General features: G+C 39.1%; 1 protein-coding gene across 1 annotated transcript; it reads left to right on the top strand.

Moving 5' to 3' along the window:
• The first annotated feature begins 355 nt into the window (after positions 1-355).
• LOC123515365 (myosin-VIIa-like) lies at positions 356-25,658 on the top strand. Its single transcript, XM_045273869.1, is given in 40 exon segments — positions 356-430; positions 1,708-2,277; positions 3,145-3,258; positions 4,366-4,512; positions 4,759-4,943; positions 5,224-5,345; positions 5,529-5,785; positions 5,907-6,072; positions 6,222-6,352; positions 6,510-6,694; positions 6,960-7,170; positions 7,474-7,609; positions 7,767-7,868; positions 8,060-8,202; positions 8,497-8,602; positions 8,605-8,651; positions 9,644-9,834; positions 10,164-10,338; positions 10,599-10,817; positions 10,934-11,137; positions 11,233-11,442; positions 11,569-11,745; positions 11,975-12,192; positions 12,371-12,617; positions 12,842-13,015; positions 13,117-13,302; positions 13,493-13,818; positions 13,964-14,268; positions 14,378-14,568; positions 14,854-14,972; positions 15,114-15,372; positions 15,498-15,635; positions 15,735-15,890; positions 16,000-16,228; positions 16,359-16,487; positions 16,904-17,000; positions 17,222-17,319; positions 17,553-17,722; positions 17,947-22,135; positions 23,281-25,658. Coding segments are annotated over 38 exon segments (6,981 nt in total). The 5' UTR covers positions 356-430; positions 1,708-1,773; the 3' UTR covers positions 18,154-22,135; positions 23,281-25,658.
• Positions 25,659-26,020: the final 362 nt, after the last annotated feature.

Here is a 26,020-nt window from a genome sequence, read left to right as displayed (position 1 = left end):
TCGTTCTCTAGTTACTATTCTTAAATTGCCACGGAGATTAATAGTTGAGCTCTTAACACTATTTTTCTCATTAATAATTAAAGAAAACGCTCTAAAACTCAGAATAATAATAAACCTTTTAGGAAAAATCTCCAAAATGTCTTAGAACCCAATCCGGAATCTAGTTCAGGGGTCGTCATGGGGGGAGGGGGGGATAGTCTGTCAGATTGTTTTCAGCTTCGGTTAGCGTTGGTAAAGGACGGGTGGCCAGGGGGAAGCGAGCGCACATGGTCTGGAATAAAGCGAGGTGGAGGGGGACCAGCAGGTGAGGGCCGAGGGGCGAGGCGTGTGTCGAGAGTTAGTTGGGTGTTGTTGGTGCGCGTGTGAGGGTCGGAGGGAATGCGTGTGGTTGTTAGTGGTGGTGATGGTGGTAGTGGTCGTGCTGTGTGCTGTCTGTACCCTCTGTGTTGATATTATGCGTGCTTTGTGTGGTTTGTTACCTGTGTTATTGTTGTGCTTTCGAAAGGTTAGAAGTGGTGTCTGAGTGTGGTGATTTTGTAATCGAAGTGAGCTCTGTTTCGTTATTTCTTCAAGTTGTATATTATGTTCCTGCGATATTTTTGGGTGTACTTATATAACTGATTATCTTGTTAGTATTGCTTATAAACAATTGCTCTCTATTCCAAGTGGTGTGTCAGCTTTCCTTTTCTTTTATTTGTTTTGTTATTAATCTGCTACTTACATTTACCGATGGTTTGTACGTGACCTATCTGCAGTCATCAATATTCAATAAGCGACCTGTTATTTTATCGACATGATTCATCCACTTAACCAGAATCACGTGTACATATGAGAGACCAGTGGACGTATGTATGGGTATATGGACTGAGTTCTCTATATATGAGACTCTATTGGACTTCTGTATGAGTGGGAGAGGACCTGTTGAGTTATATCTGTGTGTGTTTACTATGTAGGGCCGGTACGGGAAGTGGGTGGAAGGTGGGTGGCTGGTGACTCGTGTGGTGTTATGCTGATACATGTCTCCGCATCTTGATCGGTCACCCCTTAAGGCCCTCGACCAGCCTCCGGAAAATACCATCCATTACCCAGATGTCCCTTGAAAAAAAGAAGAAAAAAAGTAAGATGAATAAAAAGGGAACTCAAATTTAGCGATGAAAATTGTAGATTGTTACGGTTCGACTGAATGGAAGTATAAAAAAAAATTAGAGTAAAGAGGTAAAGAGAGGAGAGGTAAAGGATAACAAAGGAGGGAATGAAAGGAAGGCATGATGGACGGTAGCAACAGTGAAAGAGGAAGCAAAAGGGCAGACATGGAAAGGTTTTGAGCTTAGGAAAGGGGTGATTGAAGATGGAAAGGGCAAGTGGGAGGCAGAGAGGGGCGGGGCTGACGGGACTGGGGGAAGTAGGGAAATATTAACGAGCAGGAGCGTAACGGGAGAGGCGGGGGATGAGGGCGGGTGAATCATGGCGTCATACTTCCTTCCTCTCTGTCCCTTTGTGTGTGTGTGTGTGTGTGTGTGTGTGTGTGTGTGTGTGTGTGTGTGTGAGAGAGAGAGATTTTACGCATCCGGGAATCATACATTAGTCAAATATTGTGGGATGTATATGAATTCTGGAGCATGAGAAGAAGCCATCTTTGGATCTCACTATAGGAATGAACTCATCAACCATCACCTGGCTTTCCTCACGGCCATCGCATAACAACAGGTTACGGCGAATCATGTGATCACCAGCGCCCAGTACTATTTGGGACACTGAAAATTGGACGCAATCATGAATGGGGAGCGAGACCATGAGGTGAACAGTATGGAGGAGCGAGGTAGCCTGACGCTGGGTTCGCTAGAGGAAGGCGTTGACAGTCCCACGGTGAATGGGCGCCACCAAGGTCCTGTCGATCTGCAGGGTACTGTGCGTTTTGGCTCAGATGGCTTTGTTGTTGACGCCCGTAAGAGTGCAGTAGTTCGTGATTCTCCAGCGTTATTGTCCCCAGAAATGGCTTCTACGGGTTTAAATGGCACAAATTCAGGAAATAAGGAGACGCGTATCGCTGAAGAGGAAGCGCCGTTCATGCGTGTGAAATGCAAACTTGGCTACCGGCCTTCTCTGAATAAGGTCAACATCTATGAGACAGAAGAGTTAAAGCGCCACACAGCCTTCAGGTACTACACTGCAGGGGGCGTGAGTTTAATAGTGCACCCGGAGAGCGGTGTTCACGACGGCACCTGGAAACCATCTCAGATAGACTCCGACAGCGTGGACTTCCTCACTTCTCGAGCGGTGTGTTTCTTTCCCTACAGACTGACACAGCTAACACTTGCATGTATCCAGTCTTCTCTGCAAATATGGAAGTTGTAGATGTAGGCAGCACATACCAAATTTAAGTAGGTTTAAAGTGTTTTCAACCAAGATCATGAGTTGAGTTCATCCTTTTATCAACAAACCAGTCTCGTTTCTGAGTTCAAAACACTGAAACCGAGACTCGTGGCATGCTATTATCCGCAAATCATTTCCGTTGCTTTGAGTTCCTTAGAAGAGTAGATTTGTTTGTCTCGGGAATAAACGCGTAAAGGCATAATGTAACTTTAGACTTGGTGCACTCCCAGGATAATAGAGTATAAACCTTTCTTTCACGCTTCTTGGTCTTCCTCTTTCCTTTCCTCTGCGCCACCGCTCACTAAGGGCGTGTACTTCCTGGACGACACAGGAACAGCTGATTGAAATTGTCTGTTTCCTCAAGGCTGAGATTGTGACTGCTACACAACATTCCGTAGATACATGCAGCATAACAGTATTCATCACGTTTTTCTCTCTAGCCATCTTCTTACTTTCCTGTTTTCTTGTTTTTTCGTCATTGCTAACTTCTTTTCATCTCCGTTCTATACATCTCCCATCTCTCTTCTCTTCCTATCTAATCATGTTTTCTAGTCAATATCTAAACATCATCTTGTTACCTCCCGTCTCCTCATTTCCCATCTCGTGTTGTCCTCTCGTCATCTTCCTCCCGTTTCCCAGCTCTATCTCATCTTGTCACTCTCTTAACTTCCCATTTCCCTTCACTTCTTAATCGCCTATCCTCCTCACCATTAGTTATTTTCCTATGTCAGTCTTCATTATCCTATACGTAATCTTCACTTCTGCTTCCAGGGAGACTACATATGGATCGAGCCGGTGTCGAGGCGGGAGTTTGATGTGGCGATAGGGGCGCGGGTGGTGAGTGCCGAGGGACGCCGCATCCAGGTGCAGGACGACGACTCCCAGGTAAGTGATTGCCCGTGTTCCTTTGGTGATAAATGGTGTAAATGACCCGTTCTGTATAAGAATAACTATGAATGACCCTTTGCGAATAACTATTAATGGGTCTTGTAAGTGACATTAATAGTTACCGGTTATAACTATGAATGATACTTGGCAAATAACTACCTACAACTGAGCCTGGCAAATTAAAGTATGAATGACACTTTGCAAATAACAGTATGACTAATCCTGTCCCAGTAACAACAGTGTGACTAGCTTTGATAATTACAGCTGTTATGATTTAGGAGAATTATAATAACCCTATAATAATGACGGTATGATTAACCTTTTTCTAATGCCAAAAAGAACCTGATAATTTCATTCTGCTCTATTCATCTACCACCCTATTCTTGTGACCTACTTTTTAATGTAATTGAAATATATCACTGGTATTTTAATATAAATTTTGACCAATATTCTTATCTTCTTGTTGCAACTATTTAACGTGCCAATGAAAATATAGTTTGGCTGTGATGTGGGAGAATTGGCAACGTGTATGGGTTAAAGGTGCTTATTGTTTTGGTGATGTACTTGCATAGGATATGCAGATAAAAAGGGAAATAGGAAAATAAAGGTAAAAAGAATGTACCTCCATCTAAGGTGGTACAGCAATTGTATATATTGGAGATTTGTATATTAAATTTCGTAAGCCCGTAAAGATGATGGAGCCGAGGCGCCGAAGAGGAAGAGCAGAGCGACTTAAGCATCCCTGAATAGTGTGTGTGTGTGTTGTCTCGTTTGGTAGAACGGAGCTTTTGTTGGGGCAATTGTGTTGAGGTGGCCTCGCTTGGGTAGCTGGAGGTTCCTGGTGCCCGCTGACGGCAAAGGTGTGTGGCTGTATTGGTTGATAACGGTGTGGGTGGTTGCTTGTCGATGGTAAATGGGTACATGTAACCACCGGCTGGTAACGATCGAGACTGCTAGTGTGGTTGTATGGTGGTTCGGTGGTTATTCTACGTCGTACAGTGCCTGGGACTAGCTCAAGTTGTCTAGATCGTTTTATGATTCATTACCACAGAAAAGTGTCAAGGGTGTCTACAGGCAGGTTTTGACCAACACATCTGCCCTCAGGAACAATGGCTCACCCCCGAGCGGAGAATAAAGGCCATGCACCCCACATCCGTGCAGGGTGTGGAGGACATGATCTCCCTTGGCGACCTCCATGAAGCTGGCATCCTCAGGAACCTTCTCATCAGATACAATGAAAACCTTATTTATGTGAGTAGCTTAATGCTGAGGAGTTATTAGTAGTTTATAGTACTTTGCTGTATTCCTTCCTGTTGAATCTGGAAAATGGGGGGAAAAGAAGAGTGGATTGTTGTACGTAAGCTTGTAATCATAAACTTGTGAATTTGCATTATCTCAAAGCCTTTTTTCACCTTTGTTAGTTTTAAGTTGGTGGGAAATGGATTCTCTTCTCTCTCTCTCTCTCATGGTGATGACAATGCCTACCTTTTGTCACAGACCTATACTGGCTCCATCCTGGTGGCAGTCAATCCGTACCAGATCCTGCCTATTTACACAGTGGACCAGATCAAGTTGTATCGTGGCAAGAAGATCGGAGAACTGCCGCCACACATCTTTGCCATTGGGGATTCATGTTACAACAACATGAAGCGGTTCAAGCAAGACCAATGTATTGTGATTAGGTACTTAAGCTTTTGTATTTCAACTTGGAAAGGATAATTTGAGAGTTACTGTATAGTCATTGCAAGCATATTGAAACTATACCACCATAAGATGTGTTGGTTCTTTATTGGTTTCTTTTTTGGGACAAGAGTTAGTGCACTGAAATAATTAGCTTAAACTCAGTGAAGTGCCTAGGTTGTCACTGAAAATTCTGTGGTTGTGGTAGATAGAAGTTGATGAGGTGAGTGACATTGTTATACTTGTGAACTTTTTACCATGGCTTGCTTTCATTACCCACAGTGGTGAATCTGGTGCAGGAAAAACAGAGAGCACCAAGCTGATCCTACAGTACCTTGCAGCCATCTCGGGGAAGCACTCCTGGATTGAACAGCAAATCTTGGAAGCAAACCCCATATTAGAGGGTGAGTGTTATGGAAAGAGTGAAGATTTTTGTAGATGATATATTAGCCCTAACACATCTTGCCACTCAGTATGATCATGTGTGTGCATCACACTAAAGAAGAAATAGTTAATGCTACATGCTAGATACTAAGCAGATAAACATATCAATAAATTAAATTAAACATGTTTGTTTTTTTCACCAGCATTTGGCAATGCAAAGACCATCAGGAATGACAACTCGTCCCGTTTTGGTAAGTACATAGACATCCACTTCACCAAGGATGGAGTGATTGAAGGTGCTGCCATTGAACAGTACCTCCTCGAAAAGTCCCGTATAGTGTCCCAAGGTTCTGATGAGAGGAATTACCACGTATTCTACTGTATGCTGGCTGGAATGACAAGGGAGGAAAGACAAAAGCTAGAACTTACAGATGCCTCCCAGTACAAGTATCTGACAGGAGTAAGTGCTGATATGAAGATTTAATTTATGGACATATTAGATATGTGATATAGTTTTTAAATCTAACACCTCATTTCTGTACTGTTTCTTTTCTTGTCCAAACATCTATATATTTTTCCAGGGAGGAAGCATAACGTGTGAAGGTAGAGATGATGCCAGAGAGTTTGCTGATATCCGTTCAGCCATGAAAGTATTAATGTTCAGCGATTCTGAAGTGTGGGAGATCATGAAGGTCCTTGCAGCCATCCTCCATCTTGGCAATGTCAAATTCAAGGGCACTGTCGTAGGTAAGGCTGCTGGAGAAAGCTCGGATGAAGGGATGTTGAAAAATGACTGCTTCAGTATGGGGATGTAACTGATTTATAATTGTTGATATACATGATATCTTCCTGACAATATCTTTTGAACTGTCACATAAAATTTCCTTGTACCATAGATAACCTGGATGCATCAGAGATCCCAGACATCACCTCTTTGGCTCGTGCTGCAAGATTCCTTGGGGTGGATCCAAGTGCAATTAAGATTGCTCTCACTACTAGGACTATTTTTGCACAAGGAGAGACTGTTGTAAGTTGTTATTACAATATTATATGGTTTTACTTTTACTTAACTAAATATTTGAAATGCTGTTCAGGTTGAAGGATTGGAAAGATTGTGTGTGAAAGCATCTTAAGTATTCAGATGAAGTCAAAATTATGTGAAATTTTGCTTTCTGTTTTTATAGGTCTCTCATCTAAGTCACAGTCAAGCCACAGACGTTCGTGATGCCTTTGTTAAAGGTATCTATGGAAGACTCTTCATTTGGATAGTAAGCAAGGTGAACGCTGCCATCTATAAGCCGAAGTCCACCCAGAGAACCTCCATTGGAGTTCTTGATATCTTTGGCTTTGAAAACTTCAAGACAAACAGGTTCGTTTGTTTTCGCTATCACATTATTCTATTATAAAGTGGTTTATAATATATCCTGTAGTAAATGTAATGTATTCTTTGAACCAAAAATCTTGAATGAGTAGATAGGTAAACCTAAGCACAAAACCATTGTAATGAGAAAACAAATTAGCTTATTCAGATATTGAAATAGTTTTTCTTTATGGTTCATTTGTTATTTTCATGGATAGTTGCATTTTGAATATTTAAAAGGCCCTTCATTTATGCAAATAATTTTCCTAAACAGCTTTGAACAGTTCTGCATCAACTATGCCAATGAAAACCTGCAGCAGTTCTTTGTGCAGCACATCTTCAAACTAGAACAAGAGGAATACAATTCTGAGAACATCAACTGGCAGCACATTGAGTTTGTTGACAATCAGGACACTCTTGATCTGATTGCCATCAAGCAGCTCAACATCATGGCTCTCATTGATGAGGAGTCCAAGTTCCCAAAAGTATGCAAACTTTCATATCAGCTTTGGCAGACTTTTCATATACTTGTTACTTTCTAAGGAAAATTTGACTGGATTGATTTCTGTTTACAGATCTCCATTAAGCTAACTGTTGGACTTGATGACAGTTCATCTACCAATCTGTGTCCACTTACTATCTATAAATATTTGAGTATTAGTCCTTGATAATGAAGAGCTACAATTATTATTAGGAATAAGATTCCAAATAAGTTAATTTAAGAACATTTACATAGTTTAATAAATTTTTATGTAAAAGGATAGACTCATGTGAGATTTTTTTTACAGGGCACTGACCAGACTATGCTGCAGAAACTCCACAAGCAACATTCCCATCACAAACAATATTTGAAACCTAAGTCTGATCTAAATGCATCCTTTGGTATCAACCATTTTGCAGGAGTTGTCTTCTATGACACTAGAGGTAAAGAAGATTGCTTTGGTAAGGAAGGTTACTAAGACTAATCATGAAATCAAAAAAGGAAAAACTAGCATAATGAAGGAGCAAGGTGAACGTAATGTATATTATTCATACATGCACTGCTGTTTACTGTGGTTGTAAATGAAATGTATAATTTCAGGTTTCTTGGAGAAAAACAGAGATACATTCAGTGCAGACTTACTACAGCTGATCCACAACACCTCAAACAAGTTCCTTCAGCATCTTTTTGTTGAGGACATTGGTAAGGATACATTGAACCTTTCATGACTCAAAGGAAAGATGTTGAGTTATTTAGAAAGCCCTCCATATTCATGCTTTCATTGACTATTTTAACATAGTTCCTGAGCTATATTACCAACATGTGACAGGTTATTGAATTTATTTTTTATATTCTTGTTTGGAGAAATCTTGATAATAATTTGCATGGTCCAGGTATGGGATCTGAGACAAGAAAAAGAGCACCCACTCTGTCTGCACAATTCAAGAAATCACTGGATATGCTAATGAAGACTCTACTGTCCTGTCAGCCATTCTTCATCCGCTGCATCAAGCCCAATGAATTCAAGAAACCCATGGTAACTTTGTTTAAAGTTAATGCTGAGAACTATTGTAGTCTAGCTTCTATAGTGATGGATTGACATGGCAATAATAATTAGTACAGGTAGAGAGAGAGGTTAACAGTGATGTCTAATTTGTCATAGTGTTTATATGCCATCATCAATATATTATTAAACATTTTAGTATAATGATTTTTCTTTTAGATAGAAACTTCTTAAATATTCCACTGAATTCAACATTTTTCTGTATTCATTGAAATAATATACTCAATCAAAAGTAAGGCGCTCAAAGCACATGGTTTCCTTTTGCAGTTGTTTGACCGTGAGTTGTGCTGCCGCCAGCTGAGATACTCTGGCATGATGGAAACTATACGAATCAGGCGGGCAGGATACCCCATCCGTCACACTTTCAGGGAGTTTGTGAGAGGTACAGATTCCTCATTAATGGCTGTCCACCAGCTCATAAGGTAAGACCCTCAATAAATCCAATTGTAATGGTATGAATTGCTGATTTTATGCCCAACAAAACCTTTGTTAACCCCTTCCTCGGCAGAAACGAGTATACTCGTTTTCACTAAATGTTTCGTTTTCAGTTGTCAACGAGTGTACTCGTCTAAAATTTGACCTTCAAAAACCAGCTACAGATGTATATATTTGTTTTCACTAAATGTTCCATTTTCAGTCGTCGACAAGTATACTCGTCTAAAACTTAACCTTAAAAAACCAGCCACAGACGTATATACTCGTCGATTCTGGGCCTTTTTAAGCCATTCTAAGTGTGAAACAAGTATTCTAGTCAAGTCGTATGCCTGGCAGAGGCGACAGGGAGGAGAGCGGTGGGATTTCAAGGATGCTCTTACTAGACTTGCTCCGGCAACCACTGTCGTCACATGGGTGTTGTTTTCATCCACATTACCACTCATTTTTTTTGTACCCTTTTCAAATAATTTACACCCCAAATGTCTAGTTCTGAGGAAGATAGAGAATATGAACCTTCCCTCAGAAGCTTGAATACTTCTGATGACACTGCTAGTTCATCAGACAATGAATATTTCTCAACAAGTGAGGAGGAGGAGGGAGGTGAGGTGGGAGCTTGGAGTTTATAGGAAGAGTTAACTCGTATATGTTTACAAAGGTATTTTCAAAATTAAAAAAACACAAAAATGGGGAAAAACAGTAATTACAAGCTGTTTTCATAATCAGCATGAAAAATACTATATAGAACCAAAATAAAAAAAAATTAGTCTGAAAAAGAAACGTTTTTAACTAAAAAATTGTTGGGGAAAAAGGGGTTAATTGATTGAACTAGTGGCTGTACTATCATGTCAACAATTGACTTGCAGTGATTTTTTTATGACACATGCTAGTGTGAATGATGATTGCTAATTTATGTAATTGAAAGATTAAGACATTAGTGTAAGAGATTTGAACATCTATTTTACTTTTCATATATTTCCAGGTGGACTGTCGAGCAGCAACTACCAAGATTTGCCAGCAGGTGTTGGGGCGGGCAGATTACCAGTTAGGCCATACCAAGGTGTTCCTCAAAGATGCCCATGACCTCTTCTTGGAGCAAGAACGTGATAGGGTCCTCACCAAAAAGATCACCATTCTCCAACGCTGTGTCCGGGGATGGTACTACCGTAGAAAGTAAGAACTGAGGCCCCACTTATGAAACTGTTTAATGCTATTTGTTGTAAGGGTTAACCTACAAAAGGGAAATGCTCTGGGAGAGTGAGGAAACAAACACAATTCTTCAGGATGGTGATGGATTCTGTCGGACTTTGACCAAAGACTAGAAACGATCATTTAGTTGTGATTTTCACTAACATGTTTAATCAGAGGTAGATTAAAAGAAAGTTGAAGAGGTGAAAAACTGGGTTCATTACTTCATCATCATTTTATGTCCTTGTTTTATCCTTATATGTTTGGTATAATTGCAAGTATGACTATAAATTAATCACATACATGAAATACAGGTTCCAGAAGATGAGGGAGAGTGCCATCATCATCCAGAAGTACTACCGAACCCACGCCCAGAAGAGGCGGTACCAGAACATGCGTGTTGGCTACATGAGGCTGCAGGCGCTTATCCGCTCAAGGGTTGTATCCCACCGATTCAAGCACCTGCGTGGCCATATCATCTCCCTTCAGGTATCGTAGACTATAACTTGATACTGTCCTTAAATATCAAAACAGAAATTAGAGAACACTTCCTCTTGACATTGTTCTCATGCATACTGTATTGTTTTTAGTTTCTCTCCTCCCTGAGTTTACAACATCTGCCATAGAATAATGGATGTTGTATATAGTAGTAGTTGGGATAAAATAAATAAGTTCTAAGTAAGTGATGTTTTATAATGATGTATCTATTTCACAAATAGTCAAAGTGCTAATCCTGAAATCACATGCAGGCTCGGTGTCGTGGTTACCTTGTAAGACGAGAGTTCCAGCACAAACTTTGGGCTGTCACCAAGATCCAGGCTCAGGTAAGAGGCCTCATCGCCCGCCGTCAGTACAGAAAGCTCAAGTTGAGAGTGGAAGCAGCACGTCTGAAGGAAGAAGAAGAAAAAGCACTGAGGCAGCAGATGGACAAACGGAAGGCACGAGAGATAGCAGAAATGAAATACTTGGTGAGTTTGGCTATCTGTATGTTACAGCTGCTTAGTATTACAGTGCAGGGGATGAGAAACATTTGCCAGAAAATCTGTAAGGCAGTCTTTGTAAAGGAACCAATTTGTGTTTTTAGGAGCGGCTTAAGGAGATGGAGAGAGCCGAGGAACTACGAGCCAGGGAGGAGCGGCAAATGATAGAGACGAAAATGGAGCGTGTGAGGGAGGCTGAGAGACAGAGGGATGAACCTTTGGATGATTCTCAACTAGTAGATAGAATATTTGAGTTCCTCCCTCCTGATTCTGCATCAGAAACACAAGCACCTCCTTCACGCTTCCAGGTAAGAAGTTACAGTGTTATTTTGTTAGTAATTTGTCCAAGAAACTACGTATTCTGTATTTTCTTGCAGTCTCTAAGACATTTTGCTTTTTACAGGACTTACCGACTCCAGGAAAAGGAGCGGTGTCCGAGGATGACATCATATCAGGCATTCCACGTCCACCTGGGGATCAAGATGAAGACTTGTCTGAATACAAATTCCAGAAATATGCAGCTACTTACTTTCAGGGTAACGTTAACCACCAGTACTCTCGCAAGCAGCTCAAGCAACCCCTTCTGCAGCTTCAGACTCAGGGCGACCAGCTGGTGAGAAGAATAATTAGTTAAATGAGTAGAAATATTGTTAGCCCATATGTAAGTATGCTTATGTATTCATCTGTGTAGTATGTATTGTAATAAGTATTTTAGAATCTAACACCATGTCTTTCCCAGGCTGCCATGGCCCTGTGGATCACCATCCTGCGCTTCATGGGAGACATGGCTGAGCCCAAGTACCACATGATGGACCGAGACACAACGTCTGTCATGTCCAAGGTTTCAGCAACCCTGGGCAGAAATTTCATTAAAAGTAAAGAATTTCAGGAAGCACAGCTAATGGGAATGGACCCTGTGAGTAACCTTCTTATATTGAAGGTCCTGGCAGTACATATGTTAAATAATTGTCTCATCATGCATGCCAAACTAATTACACATGAATAATAACTAATAGCATGACTAAAACATTGGCATACTAAAACTAATGCCTTAAAGCTAATGAGTTTAGAGCACCATGTTAATTGCAATTTATTTAAATAAGAACATTTAAGTTTTCTAAACCTAACAAGTGTTTACATTACAGGTGGTGTACATGTCTCAGAAGAACCGAAGTATCAGGCACAAGCTGGTCTCACTGACTCTTAAGAGGAAACACAAGTTGGGAGATGATGTACGGCGTCGCCTGCAGGAGGAGGAATACACTGCTGAGAGTTACTCATCCTGGCTTGACTCAAGACCCACATCCAATCTTGAGAAGCTGCATTTTATCATTGGTCATGGCATTCTCAGGGCAGAACTCAGGTAATGTTTTAGAGGGAAAGGGAAGCAATTACAGTGACATTTTTGGGAGTTATGTAGAATAATTTCCTATCATCATGGTTTGAAATGACTGACATTATTGGTACTCACTCCATGAATAATAGTTTAATAAGCTTTTTCTTTGGCAGTTTTCATATTCTAATTCCAATCTGATTTCCAGAGATGAAATATACTGTCAAATCTGCAAGCAACTGAGCAATAATCCTTCCAAGTCATCCCATGCCCGAGGATGGATCCTTTTGTCCCTCTGTGTGGGGTGCTTTGCTCCCTCCGAGGACTTTGTGAAATACTTGTTGTCCTTTATCCGTGAAGGTCCCCCAGGCTATGCACCATACTGTGAGGAGAGACTCAAGAGGACCTTTGCTAATGGAACCAGAAACCAGCCTCCAAGTTGGTTAGAATTACAGGTAATTGAAGTTCATGTTTCTTTAGATTTTGGAAGATTGGTGAAGAATAAAGAACTTGATTGGAAAGTTATTGAAATAAAGATGTATAATTTATGATCTTGTATTCTTCTTTTTAATGATATCTTGATCCAAATGATGTTATAAAGATGTATAATTTATGATCTTGTATTCTTCTTTTTAATGATATCTCGATCCAAATGATGTTATGTTCATGTGTATTTCAGGCAACCAAATCTAAGAAACCACTCATGCTGCCAATCACCTTCATGGATGGGAACACCAAGACTCTGTATGCAGACTCTGCCACCACAGCTCGGGAGTTGTGCAACCAGCTTTCTGACAAGATTGGCCTGCGTGATCAGTTTGGTTTCTCCCTTTACATAGCTTTGTTTGATAAAGTAAGTTTAATTCAATTCTTATCTTGTATACCTGGATCTGTTTCATTCTGCACTTGCATATCTTGAGTAAGAAGTAAGTGACCAAGCACTGTTTTGGATAGGTATCATCGCTGGGTAGTGGAGGTGACCACGTCATGGATGCTATCAGCCAGTGTGAGCAGTATGCCAAGGAGCAAGGTGCCCAGGAAAGGAATGCTCCTTGGAGGCTGTTCTTCAGAAAGGAAATCTTTGCTCCCTGGCATGATCCCACTGAAGACCCTGTGGCTACAAATCTCATCTACCAGCAGGTATGAAGTACTGACACTAAAAAAGTCTTTCATTACGTTCATTGATTGGAGTTAACGTAAATCATACCTTGAATTTCAAATTTGTATGATATGCATTTAATGCCAGTCAGATTTTTCCATGAAAATCTTTACTGAATAGTTTTCAGAAATTTAAACTGGACTTACCTTTTCCTTTTTTTTCTGCCTGAAGGTGGTACGAGGAGTGAAGTTTGGTGAATATCGCTGTGATAAGGATGAGGACCTCTCCATGATAGCTGCACAGCAGTACTATATTGAGTTTGGAAGTGACATGAACACAGATCGCCTCTTCAATAACTTGACAAGCTATATACCAGACTACTGTGTGTCTGCTGGTGACAAGGCCATCGACCGCTGGGCTGGCCTAGTGGTTGCTGCTTATAGGAAAAGTTATTATGTTAAAGAGAGAGTTCAATCCCTCAAAGTGAAAGAAGATGTTGTCAGCTATGCCAAGTTCAAGTGGCCACTTCTCTTCTCCAGGTTTTATGAGGCATTTAGGTAAGTTTTCTGCTCCTTGTGGGATCTCTAAAGAAACAGCTAATTGATTTTGACATTTCATTTAAATATTATACAACACGGAATTGAAAGAAAAATTTAATAACAAATGATTATAATATAAAGTTTTATAACTCATTCTCTCCAGATACTCAGGCCCCAACTTACCGAAGAATGACGTGATCATTGCTGTGAACTGGACAGGCGTGTATGTTGTGGATGACCAGGAGCAGGTGCTGCTGGAGTTGTCCTTCCCCGAGATCACCACTGTATCGTGTAATAAGACCCAGAAGGTATACACACAGACCTTTACTCTTTCCACTGTCAGAGGTGAGGAGTTCACATTCCAGAGTCCCAACAGTGAGGACATTCGGGACTTGGTGGTTTACTTCCTGGAGGGACTCAAGAAACGCTCCAAGTTTGTGATCGCCTTGCAAGATTACAAACCACCTGGTAAGTTTTCCATTTTTGAGAGATACATAGCTTTGCCTCAATTTTACTGATATTCACCAGGTAAGTTATAGCAAATATTTAAATTTATGTCATACATTTTCCTTTCTAGGAGACAACATCAACTTCCTCACCTTTAGCAAGGGAGATTTAATTCTTCTGGAGGAGGATTCTTCAGGAGAGTCAGTGATGAGTGCTAACTGGTGTGTGGGACGATGTGAACGAACAGGAGAGAAGGGCGACTTTCCCGCAGAGACTGTCTATGTCCTCCCAGCGGTTACCAAGCCTCCAGGAGACATCTTGGTGAGCAGCTAAGAGTGTTAACTGTTACTAATCAATAAGATCTGTTAACTGTTGTTTGTGACATGAAACAGTGACAGTGGACTCTGTGAACTCTATGAATGAAGTAGATGAAAGGTTTAAGGATAAGTAGCAGCAGAATGGCACATTAGCTAAATATTGTGGAAAAGATTGGAAGTCATGGTGCCTCCCATCTTCAAAGGATCATAAAAGCAAAAGAACTAAGTAAACAATAATTGTAGTCTACATGTGTAGGTGAATTGGACTAATTTTTCATGTCTAATAAAGGCGCTCTTCACTGCTGAGGGAGCTGAGCATGGCCGCAAGTTGTTTACACCACAAGTCAATGGAGGCGATTCCCAGGAGAAGCCTTACACACTTGAGGAGTACTCTCTTGACCACTTCAGGTTTGTCTTCCAGTGTTGTATGGGATGCTGAGGAAGGAATTCATGTTGTATTGTAAACTGACTTGCAGTGAGTATTAATCCCAGAGTAGCTCTACATGAGATGAACTTATGAGATTACAATATTCCTTGCTTCTTGAATAGGCCACCACCAAAACGCACAGTATCCCGAGCCATCACCCTCACATCTGCACGCCGTCCCTCCAATGACGTTTTGTGGAAATACTCAAGGGAGCCGATCAAACAGCCTCTTCTGAAGAAACTGTTGCATAAAGATGAACTTGCCCAAGAAGCTGTTTATGCTTTCAATGCCATCTTGAAGTACATGGGAGACTTGCCATCCAGGAGAACCAGACAAGGCAATGATCTCACTGACCAGATCTTTGATGGACCACTTAAACATGTATGTTTAAGTTTTTGCAGCTCTTTATACAATTCAGTGTTTTGATCTCTAATCTCTTCTATAATTCAATTTGATAGTTTTTTCTATAATCATAACAAATTCAACAAAACTGGTTTCCGTTTCAGGAAATATTGCGGGATGAGATTTACTGCCAAGTAATGAAGCAACTGACAGACAACAGGAATCGACTCAGTGAGGAGCGAGGTTGGGAACTGATGTGGCTAGCAACAGGGCTCTTTGCCTGCTCTCAGAATTTAGTGAAGGTACAAATTTTATGGAAAGTACCTGTATTGATTTTAAAGATTTTTTGAAAACCAAAAAAATGGAAAAAGGATACTAATAAACAATTGTTTTTTTCCTAGGAACTGAGTCAATTCCTACGCACCAGAAGGCACCCCATAGCCCAGGATTCTCTACACAGACTACAGAAGACCATCAAACATGGACAACGTAAATATCCACCTCACCAAGTGGAGGTGGAAGCCATTCATCACAAGACTACACAGATCTTCCACAAGGTAAGGAGGAAATAATCTTTTCTGTAGCTTTTGAACTGGCACATTTTACACAGAAAATATATATGTTCATTATTCCTGCTTAATATAATGAGTGTCTGCGGATCTCCAGGTGTACTTCCCGGATGACACGGATGAAGCCTTTGAGGTTGACTCTTCTACTCGAGCCAAAGACTTCTGCTCATCCATAGCCCATCGCCTCAACCTGAAGAGCTCGGAAGGGTTCTCTCTGTTTGTCAAAATAGCAGACAAGGTCATCTCTGTTCCTGAAGGAGACTTCTTCTTTGACTTCGTGAGACACCTCACAGACTGGATCAAAAAAGCTCGACCATCAAGAGATGGTAACTGAACTTCACATATTATATAGGAGTGTGCATTTAGTAGACAAAATTTCAAATAATACAGATGATATACAAGAATATACCAAATTTCCTTTGTTTATTTGCATTAGTTACTGTTATTTCTTTCAAGGTACGACACCCCACTTCACATACCAAGTCTTCTTTATGAAGAAATTATGGACCAACACAGTGCCAGGGAAGGACCGCAATGCTGACATCATCTTCCACTTCCACCAGGAGCTCCCCAAGTTGCTACGAGGTGAGTACTGCCAACATGACACTCCACTGGCACAGAGCTGCATTCAGTATAACATTGGATGGATTTGAGTACAAAGATAGAAGATTCCACATTAATCCATTCAGTACTGTGACAATATTTCATATTCATTCTGCTTACTATTTGGCGATTTTGTACAGCTTCAGAAATTTATGCGGGGATTATTAAAATATTGAAGACTCTGGCCATTAATCTTCTGACTTCCAGAGATGCCCTTCCTAATGCAAATAAAATTGTCTAATCATACCCAAAAATCACGGCAAAAATATGTCCCAATACTGAAGAGGTTAAGAAGAATTAAGATTCCACATTAAGAAGGATTTAGTTAGTGAATTTATATATAGCAGTTCAAATGTGTAATAATAGTGTTTCCTTACTGTAAAACCTTTCCTTTGCAGGTTACCATCGGGCCACAAAGGATGAAGCGGCACGGCTAGCTGCTCTTGTCTACAGAGTTCGCTTTGGTGAAAGTAAACAGGAACTTGCTCTCATCCCGTAAGGCCCACCTGTGTACTTTTGTTTACCCCTCTCTAAGGCCCATGTGTGTACTCTCTCTCTCCCCCCAGACCCACAGTATATTGACATACCCACAGTCACTCACCACAGCCTCTCCTCTCTTGCTGACTTGAAACAGACGAGATAGCAAGACAAATTTCCCATGATGAAAAACATTTAGTGTTTATACACTCTCTTGCTGATGAGTTGAATAATTTCAGGAATATGTTGAGAGACCTCATACCTGCAGATCTCTCCAAGGCTCAAAGTACCAATGAATGGAAGAGAATTATAGTGCAGCACTATAATAATGATTCAGGTGAGAATAAATATGTTAGTTTTGAAAGTAAAGCAAATTTGTCTTTGATATTAAAAAAAAAAAAAAAAAAAAAAAAAACTGCATATCAGAAAACATTGCATTATCAGATGAGTTAATCAATCCATTATCAAGAAACGGAAAGGCACAGTGATGAATTTTCCTGAGTACAATATTTGTTTTTAGACTGGTGGATATTATGAACTGGTATTGATAGATATGCATTGTGCCCACAGGTATGAGTCCAGAAGAAGCCAAGATTGCCTTTTTGAAGGTTATATTCAGATGGCCTACTTTTGGCTCTGCCTTCTTTGAGGTGAAGCAGACAACTGACCCTAACTATCCTGAGCATCTCCTTATTGCCATCAACAAGCAGGGTGTATCTCTCATTCATCCTGTATCTAAGGTTGGTTACTCAGTAAGATTACTTATTGTAAATAATGATGTACAAGTAATATGACAAAAGTTAATAAAATAAACTTTGAATTATACTGCTCTCAATAATTTCTACTGATCTGGTTGAGGGAAAACACTGTTTTCATCATGGAAATCAGTGTATTGGTTGCTCCACTACTGACCAGGATTATCTATATAACCATTTCACTACTAATTTGTACTTAACACTTGCAGGAAATCCTTGTCACAAATCCGTTCACAAGGATCAGCAACTGGTCTTCAGGCAACACCTATTTCCACATGACCATAGGAAACCTGGTGAGAGGAACTAAGCTCCTGTGTGAAACCTCCCTTGGCTACAAGATGGATGATTTGCTCACATCATACATCTCATTAATGCTCACTAACATGAACAAACAGAAAACTCTGCGACTCAAGTAAATACTGTACCAATGAAGAAAACCGTAAAGGAATGGACTGACTATATCGTCTTAATTCCTGGTAACAGTTTGAGCCAAATATATAGTTTTGTGACCAACTCCTGTAACCTCATCACTGGCTGTCTTATCCCAGATGCTGGCCTCTTCACATTAAACACCATCACCTCATTCCACCTTAGTGTCCAGGGCTTCCTGTATCACTCACATATGGCTATTTTCATTTACAGTATAATTATTCCATGAAAAAAGCAGTATGAAACTTTTAAACAAGCTATCTAGGATGAGGTTACAGCACTACTAGCACAGGCTCCAGTTGCAAGCCAGGAGTGATTGAAATGAACTACAACATTACTAGTAGAGATTCAATGCCACTAAATTATAGAAATGCTGTAAAAAATATATAGTATTAAAAGGTATGATTAATTCTTATTTGGGTATAAGTGATGTCAGCACAAAATTAATTGCTAAGTTACTATTGCTGGAGTTTTGTTGCATCAATGTTGTTGTATATACAGTACAAGCTCAAACTTCTACTTATTGATTTAAATATGTTAAGAGTCTCTAGGTTAACTTGTATACACAAGTTATTGAAAGTGTCCAGAAATGTCTAGTCCTTGCAAAACTAATGCTCGCCATTTATGTAGTTTCTTTTTTGCTTATATTAAGAAAAATATTCAAATTTGGAAATTGGTTATGTGGAATCTCTGGTTTTTACTTGCCCGTCAATATCAGGTTAGTGTCCCAGCCATGGAACATACACAGGTGTTGCAATCTTAAAGGAGTTTAGGCAAAGTAAGGAATTTTCCCAGTGTTACTGAATAATTGCATTGTTCTCTACCACTAGTTACTACTCTTGCAAGCAACAAATGTTCGAAGGTATGGCATCACACCTGCCATTTGTACTTGCAGTAAATCACATGTGCTGCAGTTTTACCATGCCAAAATAATAATCTTCCCTGAGACCAGATAGCATATTTAATGTGCTATTATATTGCACGAAGTCAAATTGGCCAACAATTCCAGTTTTTATGATTTTTCCTTGATAAACTATGGCTTCACTGTATATATTCACTTCTCATACATATATACCATGTATATAAATTTATGTATGAACACTCAAATTAAACTCTCATAACTACAATGGATAGCCGAGCCTACCTGCCGCTTTTTTTCAGTTCTTCATCCTCTCAGCATGACAAGGTTATCAGGGAGGGGAGCCTATGTGTTTATATGTGGAAAAAAAAAAAATGCTGCTCTAAACATACCTTACCTGAATAGTCTGTATTGACAGACAGTGAAGCAGTTGGGATGAAATGGTTAATTGTTCTATGGACTGATGGTGACAGGAAGAATGTATGATCTTGTACCATCATCCACCTGAAATGAGAAGCATCCTTTACAATTGAAAGTCCCTACATTGAATTCTATACATCTCTCAGAGCATGACATAATCATAACAATAAAGCAATGAAAAATGCAGTGCATTCTGATTCTAAGGTCATAGTGCCAGTCATCAAGATTGTCTGCATAACTGAGTCAAATGCATTTTATTCCTGCTTTGTCCAAAAAATGCTAATTTGCAGAAAATGAACTTATACTCTCACAAATCAATCAGAATAATTGATTGCAAATGAGCAGTAATACAAAGTATTAACCCTTTCATCTAAAAATGAGTTTCTGAATTTATACAGTCATATTTGTACTGTGTATACAATACCTGACATGGCCACTCCTTAATTATGAGAAATTCTTATTGCATTTAGTAATGAAAATTTATAATTATGAAACTTGTATGTATGACCATCATATAGCTACTAGCTTCAACTATTTATGATTATGACTACAGGAGCCTGTACATGATTATTATTGTAAAGATTGTGCATTTGTATTCAGAAGGTGATTAGAACAATTGCCTGTTATGTATTTATTAAAATTTATCTTAATAGCAAAACCAGTATGAATGAGTGTATAGAACTGATGCTAATGAAACTCAATTAAGAAGCTGTGAGCCTCCATGATTACTGCTTGGGAAAGTAATTGCAGGCCACAGGTGTTACCAGTGACAAAGTGCAGCTCATCACTAATGCCACCTTTCAACATAATTATAGCTTTAATTCACAATCTTTTTCCCATGATTTCTTTTCATCTGATAAGTCACATGACTACTTAGAGTTGCAAGTATGATTAAAAATAAAACTGGGTGACAAAAAACTTGTCTTCTGTGAGTTGAAAGGAATGAATGATTTATTTGTATGAATTTATAGCAACAAATAAAGCTGCTTGTTGGGTAATTTTACTACTGTACACAAAAAAATGTTTTAAAATATGAAGATTTATATGGTTGTATATTTCAATATATTTTTAAGGGCAAAACTTGTGATTCTTTGTACTATACATTCTATTTTACTACTCTATCTGAAGTCATCACAGTGTAGGTTTTGTAAGTAGCCTCAGCATTATGAGATCCATTAAAGCATTTCACTTAAACATGGATTACAGTGACAATTTGATATGGTTTATTTTTAAAAGCAAGCTTATTTTTCAGCTTACCATTATTTTCACTGATCTCTACTCCATTTGTTTCTTCAATACAGCTACATCATTTTTTTTTCTTTTTATGGCTCTAATTATATGTACATATCCAGTCTGCCTTGTTGATGAAAATAAAATATTGATATAACAAAAATGGTTGTTTAAATTCTTATATCTCTGTCTGAACTACAGAATATTCTATATGAAAGACATACAAATGAATCTGAATAACTCAATACTACTATCAACAGCTACTGTCCTCTTGCAACTTCTTCCCTAAAACTTGATTGAGGAGTGGCTATTCAACACTGTTCAGATTACATTACGTTATATCACATCTATAATCTATTTATTCTTTTAAGGTCCCAAATGTGGGTGAGATTTAATATAAGTACAATAAATAATATTATGTTGTTCCTGAAGATGGTACAGACAAGAATGTAATTCTAGTTACTTTCTTGCTTCTTGGTGCCCGAGTGACATTCATGGAGACTTCATTCATTTTCTTATACAATTCACTCAGTCTGCCGTACTGAGGTCGTTCATTGTTCCTGCTTTTCCGATTATGACAATTTTTTTTTTTTTTTTTTAAAAGCTTGGGTTACTCAAAAAAGACCTCGCTCCTTATCGTACGTTATACCAATATGTCTTAGTGTATACTGAAGGGTCACTGTTGCTGATTTTCCGAATATTACAATTTGACGTTTGTTCATGTTGCAGTTCATGATGAAATCGCAACTGAGCGCGTGAACATTGCTCAAAATTTGAACTACACCATTGTCTTGATCTTTTGCAAGGATACATAGAACAAATAAAACTCTATCCACGCCAATTTCGACGTTGAGAACACGAATGAAGTTTGCATATTACTCCTAACTAATTGCAAAAGTTTAGCAGATCTCACTATAGTTGGCATCGAAACATCCAGCCCTTCGCATGTTATCTTGGCTACCGTAAGTATCGATTCCCTGCTTAAGAGCTATAGTTTTACTCGACATGAACAGTGCGTGTCCCAGCAAGAGCAAGATATTAACAGTCTCCAACAGAACACCCTCCCTGCCCCCGTCCCCCCCCGGCGCGGCGCCTCCCGGTGACGTCACTCTTGACAAGCCCGGCGGGGTGATCACTATTACCAACTTAAGCGCCTTCTAGCCACTATGTAAACAATCACAAATATCTTGTTATCACACAGACCATAGCCATGTAAAGGTTCTAACTAACTTCTCGTAACACAGACGATACACGCAATAAGGCCAGCTACATGACATTACATCATAAGCGCTGTGGAAATACGAATAAGAACAGTACCGCAAATTCTCCAAGCCGACATCAAGCATCGGTATTGGCAACAGTGTGGGCGCTGAGTACCTACATTAGCAGTTTTCAGCGTGAAGACTCAAGCTTATCACTCGAAGCTGGCATCCGGTGTTCAAACTACAATTAACTGACGCGTAAGTGAAGGTGTGAGAAGTGCTTTGCCTTATTAATGGTGAAATATTCAGGTGCTTCTATCTTGAGGCACCATCTTGGACGAGGTTTCCTCAGTTACCACTTCCTTATGACCTCTAGTAAGGAAATACACGCTTTTTTCAAGGTGACGCTAGTTTCTGGCAGATAATTAGGTCAAGCTGCAGGTGAAGTTTAGTGGTAATTTGTTGTGTAATTGGCACAGAGGTGGTAATCGCTCAAGGAAAATAGTGCCCTGGAAATATGCGAGCAGCTCTAGCCAAGCCAAGCCTGCCACTGCTCCCACTTAGCGGCGGTGCGGCTCCCCTCCATCACCACTACTACCTCCACTATCACCACCACTATCTGTTAACCCTCTAAGCCCATCACCATTAGTCCCCTCCCCAGGCCTTTGTATGCGATGACCGATTCAAGTGTTGTGTTATGGACAACTAAGCATTACTTGCGACTCAAGTTGAAGAAATCAGTTAACCTAATCAATACCTGAATGAAGTATTTGTGTGATGTTAAAGAGTGTTGTGCTGCTGTCACGTGAGGGTAATATAAGAGACAGTGGAGCTTATTTCACTGAAAAAGCGTGTCACTGAAGCTTTGTTCACCAACACTATTTTTTTTTATATACTCTATACACTTTCTTTATTACTTATAACAGTGATTTGTCTTTGACCATTATCTATTCAAATATGCTACTATTGAACATTTACTGAGATGATGATTTGTTCCACTACTAGAATAAGGAACATTGTCCACTATTGCAAATATCACACTTAAGAAAATTTAAATGATAAATGTGAGAGATCAATTTGATTTAAAAAATTACTTCTGTTCATTTGGTATTCAAGATATTTGGTTCTTGGACAATTTTTTTTTCCATTCTATATCCTACTTTAATCCTACACTATATTAACAGTTATAGGTACAGAGATAGTTTTATAATGTAATTGACAACTGACAAAAAAACTAACATCACTTATGATGACTTGTGCAATCCTGCATTCAACTTTCCAAGAAAATTATCTTTGATGACCTATACTGTCATGTTAGAAAGTGTCTTTTTATCTTTCTCTTCCCAAGAATGTCTTTCAGCCATGCATTCAGGATTATACTTTAATGCAATCATTTATTTCAGGTATGAAACGATCCAAAGGTCTTCAGGGAACAAGAGGATGGAAGAGAGCTGTTCAAAACGAATCCTAGCCCAGTGACTGTCCTCCAAGGGATGAGATGGAGGTCACAACCAGCAGTGCTGCTCATCGTGCTTGACTTCAGTGTTACCAAGCAATATTGATGCCAAGAAAGACAAACTTCCAGATAACAAAGTTGCCAAAAGAATAACAGTATTGTTTTAAAAAGAAACTCAAAAGTTCAGTCCATAAACTGAAAAAGTATTAGATCCCTCAACAGAACTGTCCTTTATTTTGACCACTCAACATTTCAGTGGTTTATGTAGCATTTGATTAACTGGTGATCACAGTATGTCTGTGGGATCAAGTTTTGAAATATCTATGGATACATAATTTATTATTCAAAATACTCAAGCATTTCTGGTGAGTTACAACCTCAGCTTTGTTTTATGAAGAATTCTACGGTGATGTCTGTACATTACCCAGACTGTTAAAGTGGAAGGCTTTCAGATCACAGTTGTCTGTCCACAAACATGGCCTCACAACACACGGGCTCACATGACTTCACGTATGAACAGTACGAGAAATTATACACCCAAAAGAAATATATGGATGAGGACTCGCTAAATGAGGCAGACCTAAACAAGTTCGAATGTGACGAATGTGGAAAATTTTTCAGTCGGAAACAAGATCTTCCACGCCATTCCCTCACTCACACAGGTTTGAAGAAATTTGGATGTAATGAGTGTGGAAAATTCTTCAGCCAGAAACATCATCTTATGTACCACAGTCTGACTCATACAGGGTTGAAAAAATTTAAATGTGATGTATGTGGAAAAAACTTTAGTCGAAAGGAGAGTCTCTCACGTCACCATCTAATCCATACAGGTGAAAAGAAATTCAAATGTGAAGAATGTGGAAAATTCTTTACCTTAAAGCATCACCTTATATATCATTCTGTTACTCATTCAGATTTGAAAAAATTTGAATGTGTTGAGTGTGGAAAGTTCTTCAGCAGGAAGCAGGGTCTAGTTCGCCATACTCTAACTCACACTAGCTACAATAAAATGTAATGATACTTGTGGAGAACATTCTGTATAGGTAAGGCTACTGAGTGAGTTCACTGTCATAGAAATGTAAAGATTTGAATATGTATAACTTAACATAAATGTTTGTTCTGTCATCATAATCTATATGAAGTTTTCTTTTTACTTTTTTCTTGTGATTCAGCTTTATTTTGGTATTGCATAGTGAAAGCAGTCAGAATGAAAAGATTGAATGATGTGGAAGGTCCTACATCCTTTATTTTCTGAAGTGGTCCACTATAATTATGATGAGATATTCAGAGTGAGAACTTCCAGCAAGGAGTGAACTTCTGTACTTATATTCACATGTTATTTATGCAAAATGAACAAACTAAAGTTGACATAACTTATTGGCATCCAAAACTATGCAGTTCATCTCTTCTCCACTAACTAAGCACAGGCTCTTCTTTTCACCCTTGCACTTTTGCAAATGGCACATTTTTTAATGATTATTGATCAGTATCATTACCAGTATGTATTGTAGTAATGTAAGGTCTTATGATTTTTTCCAGTTATGCTTTTAAATTGGTGTATACTACATTAAAAAAACAAATCTCTTAATTTTCCTGTGTTACATTCCCATTTAAATCAAAGGAACATATGATTTCATTGATTCAAGAAGGCAAGTTTCATATTAACACAAGTCAATCATGCTCACCTCATAATAGATGGGGCTGCAGAGTTAAGCAGCTTCTTTGTAGCAAACAATACACCTCTGGACTCTTGTGCATGGCAATGTGCCATCATTGATACTAACAGTCCCAGGTGTTCTGTAAAGGGAGGGTAGTTCCAAGGTCATATTGCCCTACTGAAATCAATGCTGAGGTGAACAGATTCATCATAAATAACAGATGGGAAAAAAATTAATTTACCTGTTATTATATGAACAAGTAAAAGGACAGCAAGAATGTGGAAGTTAGGCTTAAAGAGACAATCATAGACAAGAGCCTAACAGCATTCCTTGGAACAGTTTTCTTTTTTCATGAGGAGCTTAATTTTCCAGCAGCTATTACATGTTTATTTTGACTTATGATGTCCAATGCCTTTTTAAAGAATACTAAGGTTGTTAATATCTGCACACATGATATATGCATGTATAGTGAGAGTCTGACTTGGCTGTGGTGCAAAATTATGGTTAGTTTTTAAAGTAATGTGACCAAAGAATGTTTTTGTAAGAAACAATGATTTGTCAGGAATTCCTCATTTGCATTTTATTTGCCATATTTCATGGATGCTTTAATGAATAATATGATACACAATCTGTAAACAAAAGCCGAAAATAAAATAATAGCTGGAAATACAGTAGTATGCTTACTGGGTCCAAACAGAGAGAGAGAGAGAGAGAGAGAGAGAGAGAGAGAGAGAGAGAGAGAGAGAGAGAGAGAGAGAGAGAGAGAGAGAGAGAGTTGGCATTTTCTTTATTTGCAATTGAAGTTCTAAATTTCCTATGAATTTAGAGGCAACATGTTTATATAAATACTTACAAAAAAGTCCTTTCTCCCTATCACCACCATAAGAACAGAAGGCTTGGGGAACTTGAGGCAAAAATTAGGGTTTCCAGGAAAAAAAAAGCTAAAATAAACCATTTATGAAAAATGTCATTTAAAGAACAAACATGGTCAACAATTTGCTACATTGGTGGCTATACCTGCTTCATTTA

This window comes from Portunus trituberculatus, chromosome 39, assembly GCF_017591435.1.
Source record: "Portunus trituberculatus isolate SZX2019 chromosome 39, ASM1759143v1, whole genome shotgun sequence".
In the NCBI taxonomy this organism is placed as follows: Eukaryota; Metazoa; Arthropoda; class Malacostraca; order Decapoda; family Portunidae; genus Portunus; species Portunus trituberculatus.
This window is presented reverse-complemented; position numbering and strand designations above follow the sequence as displayed.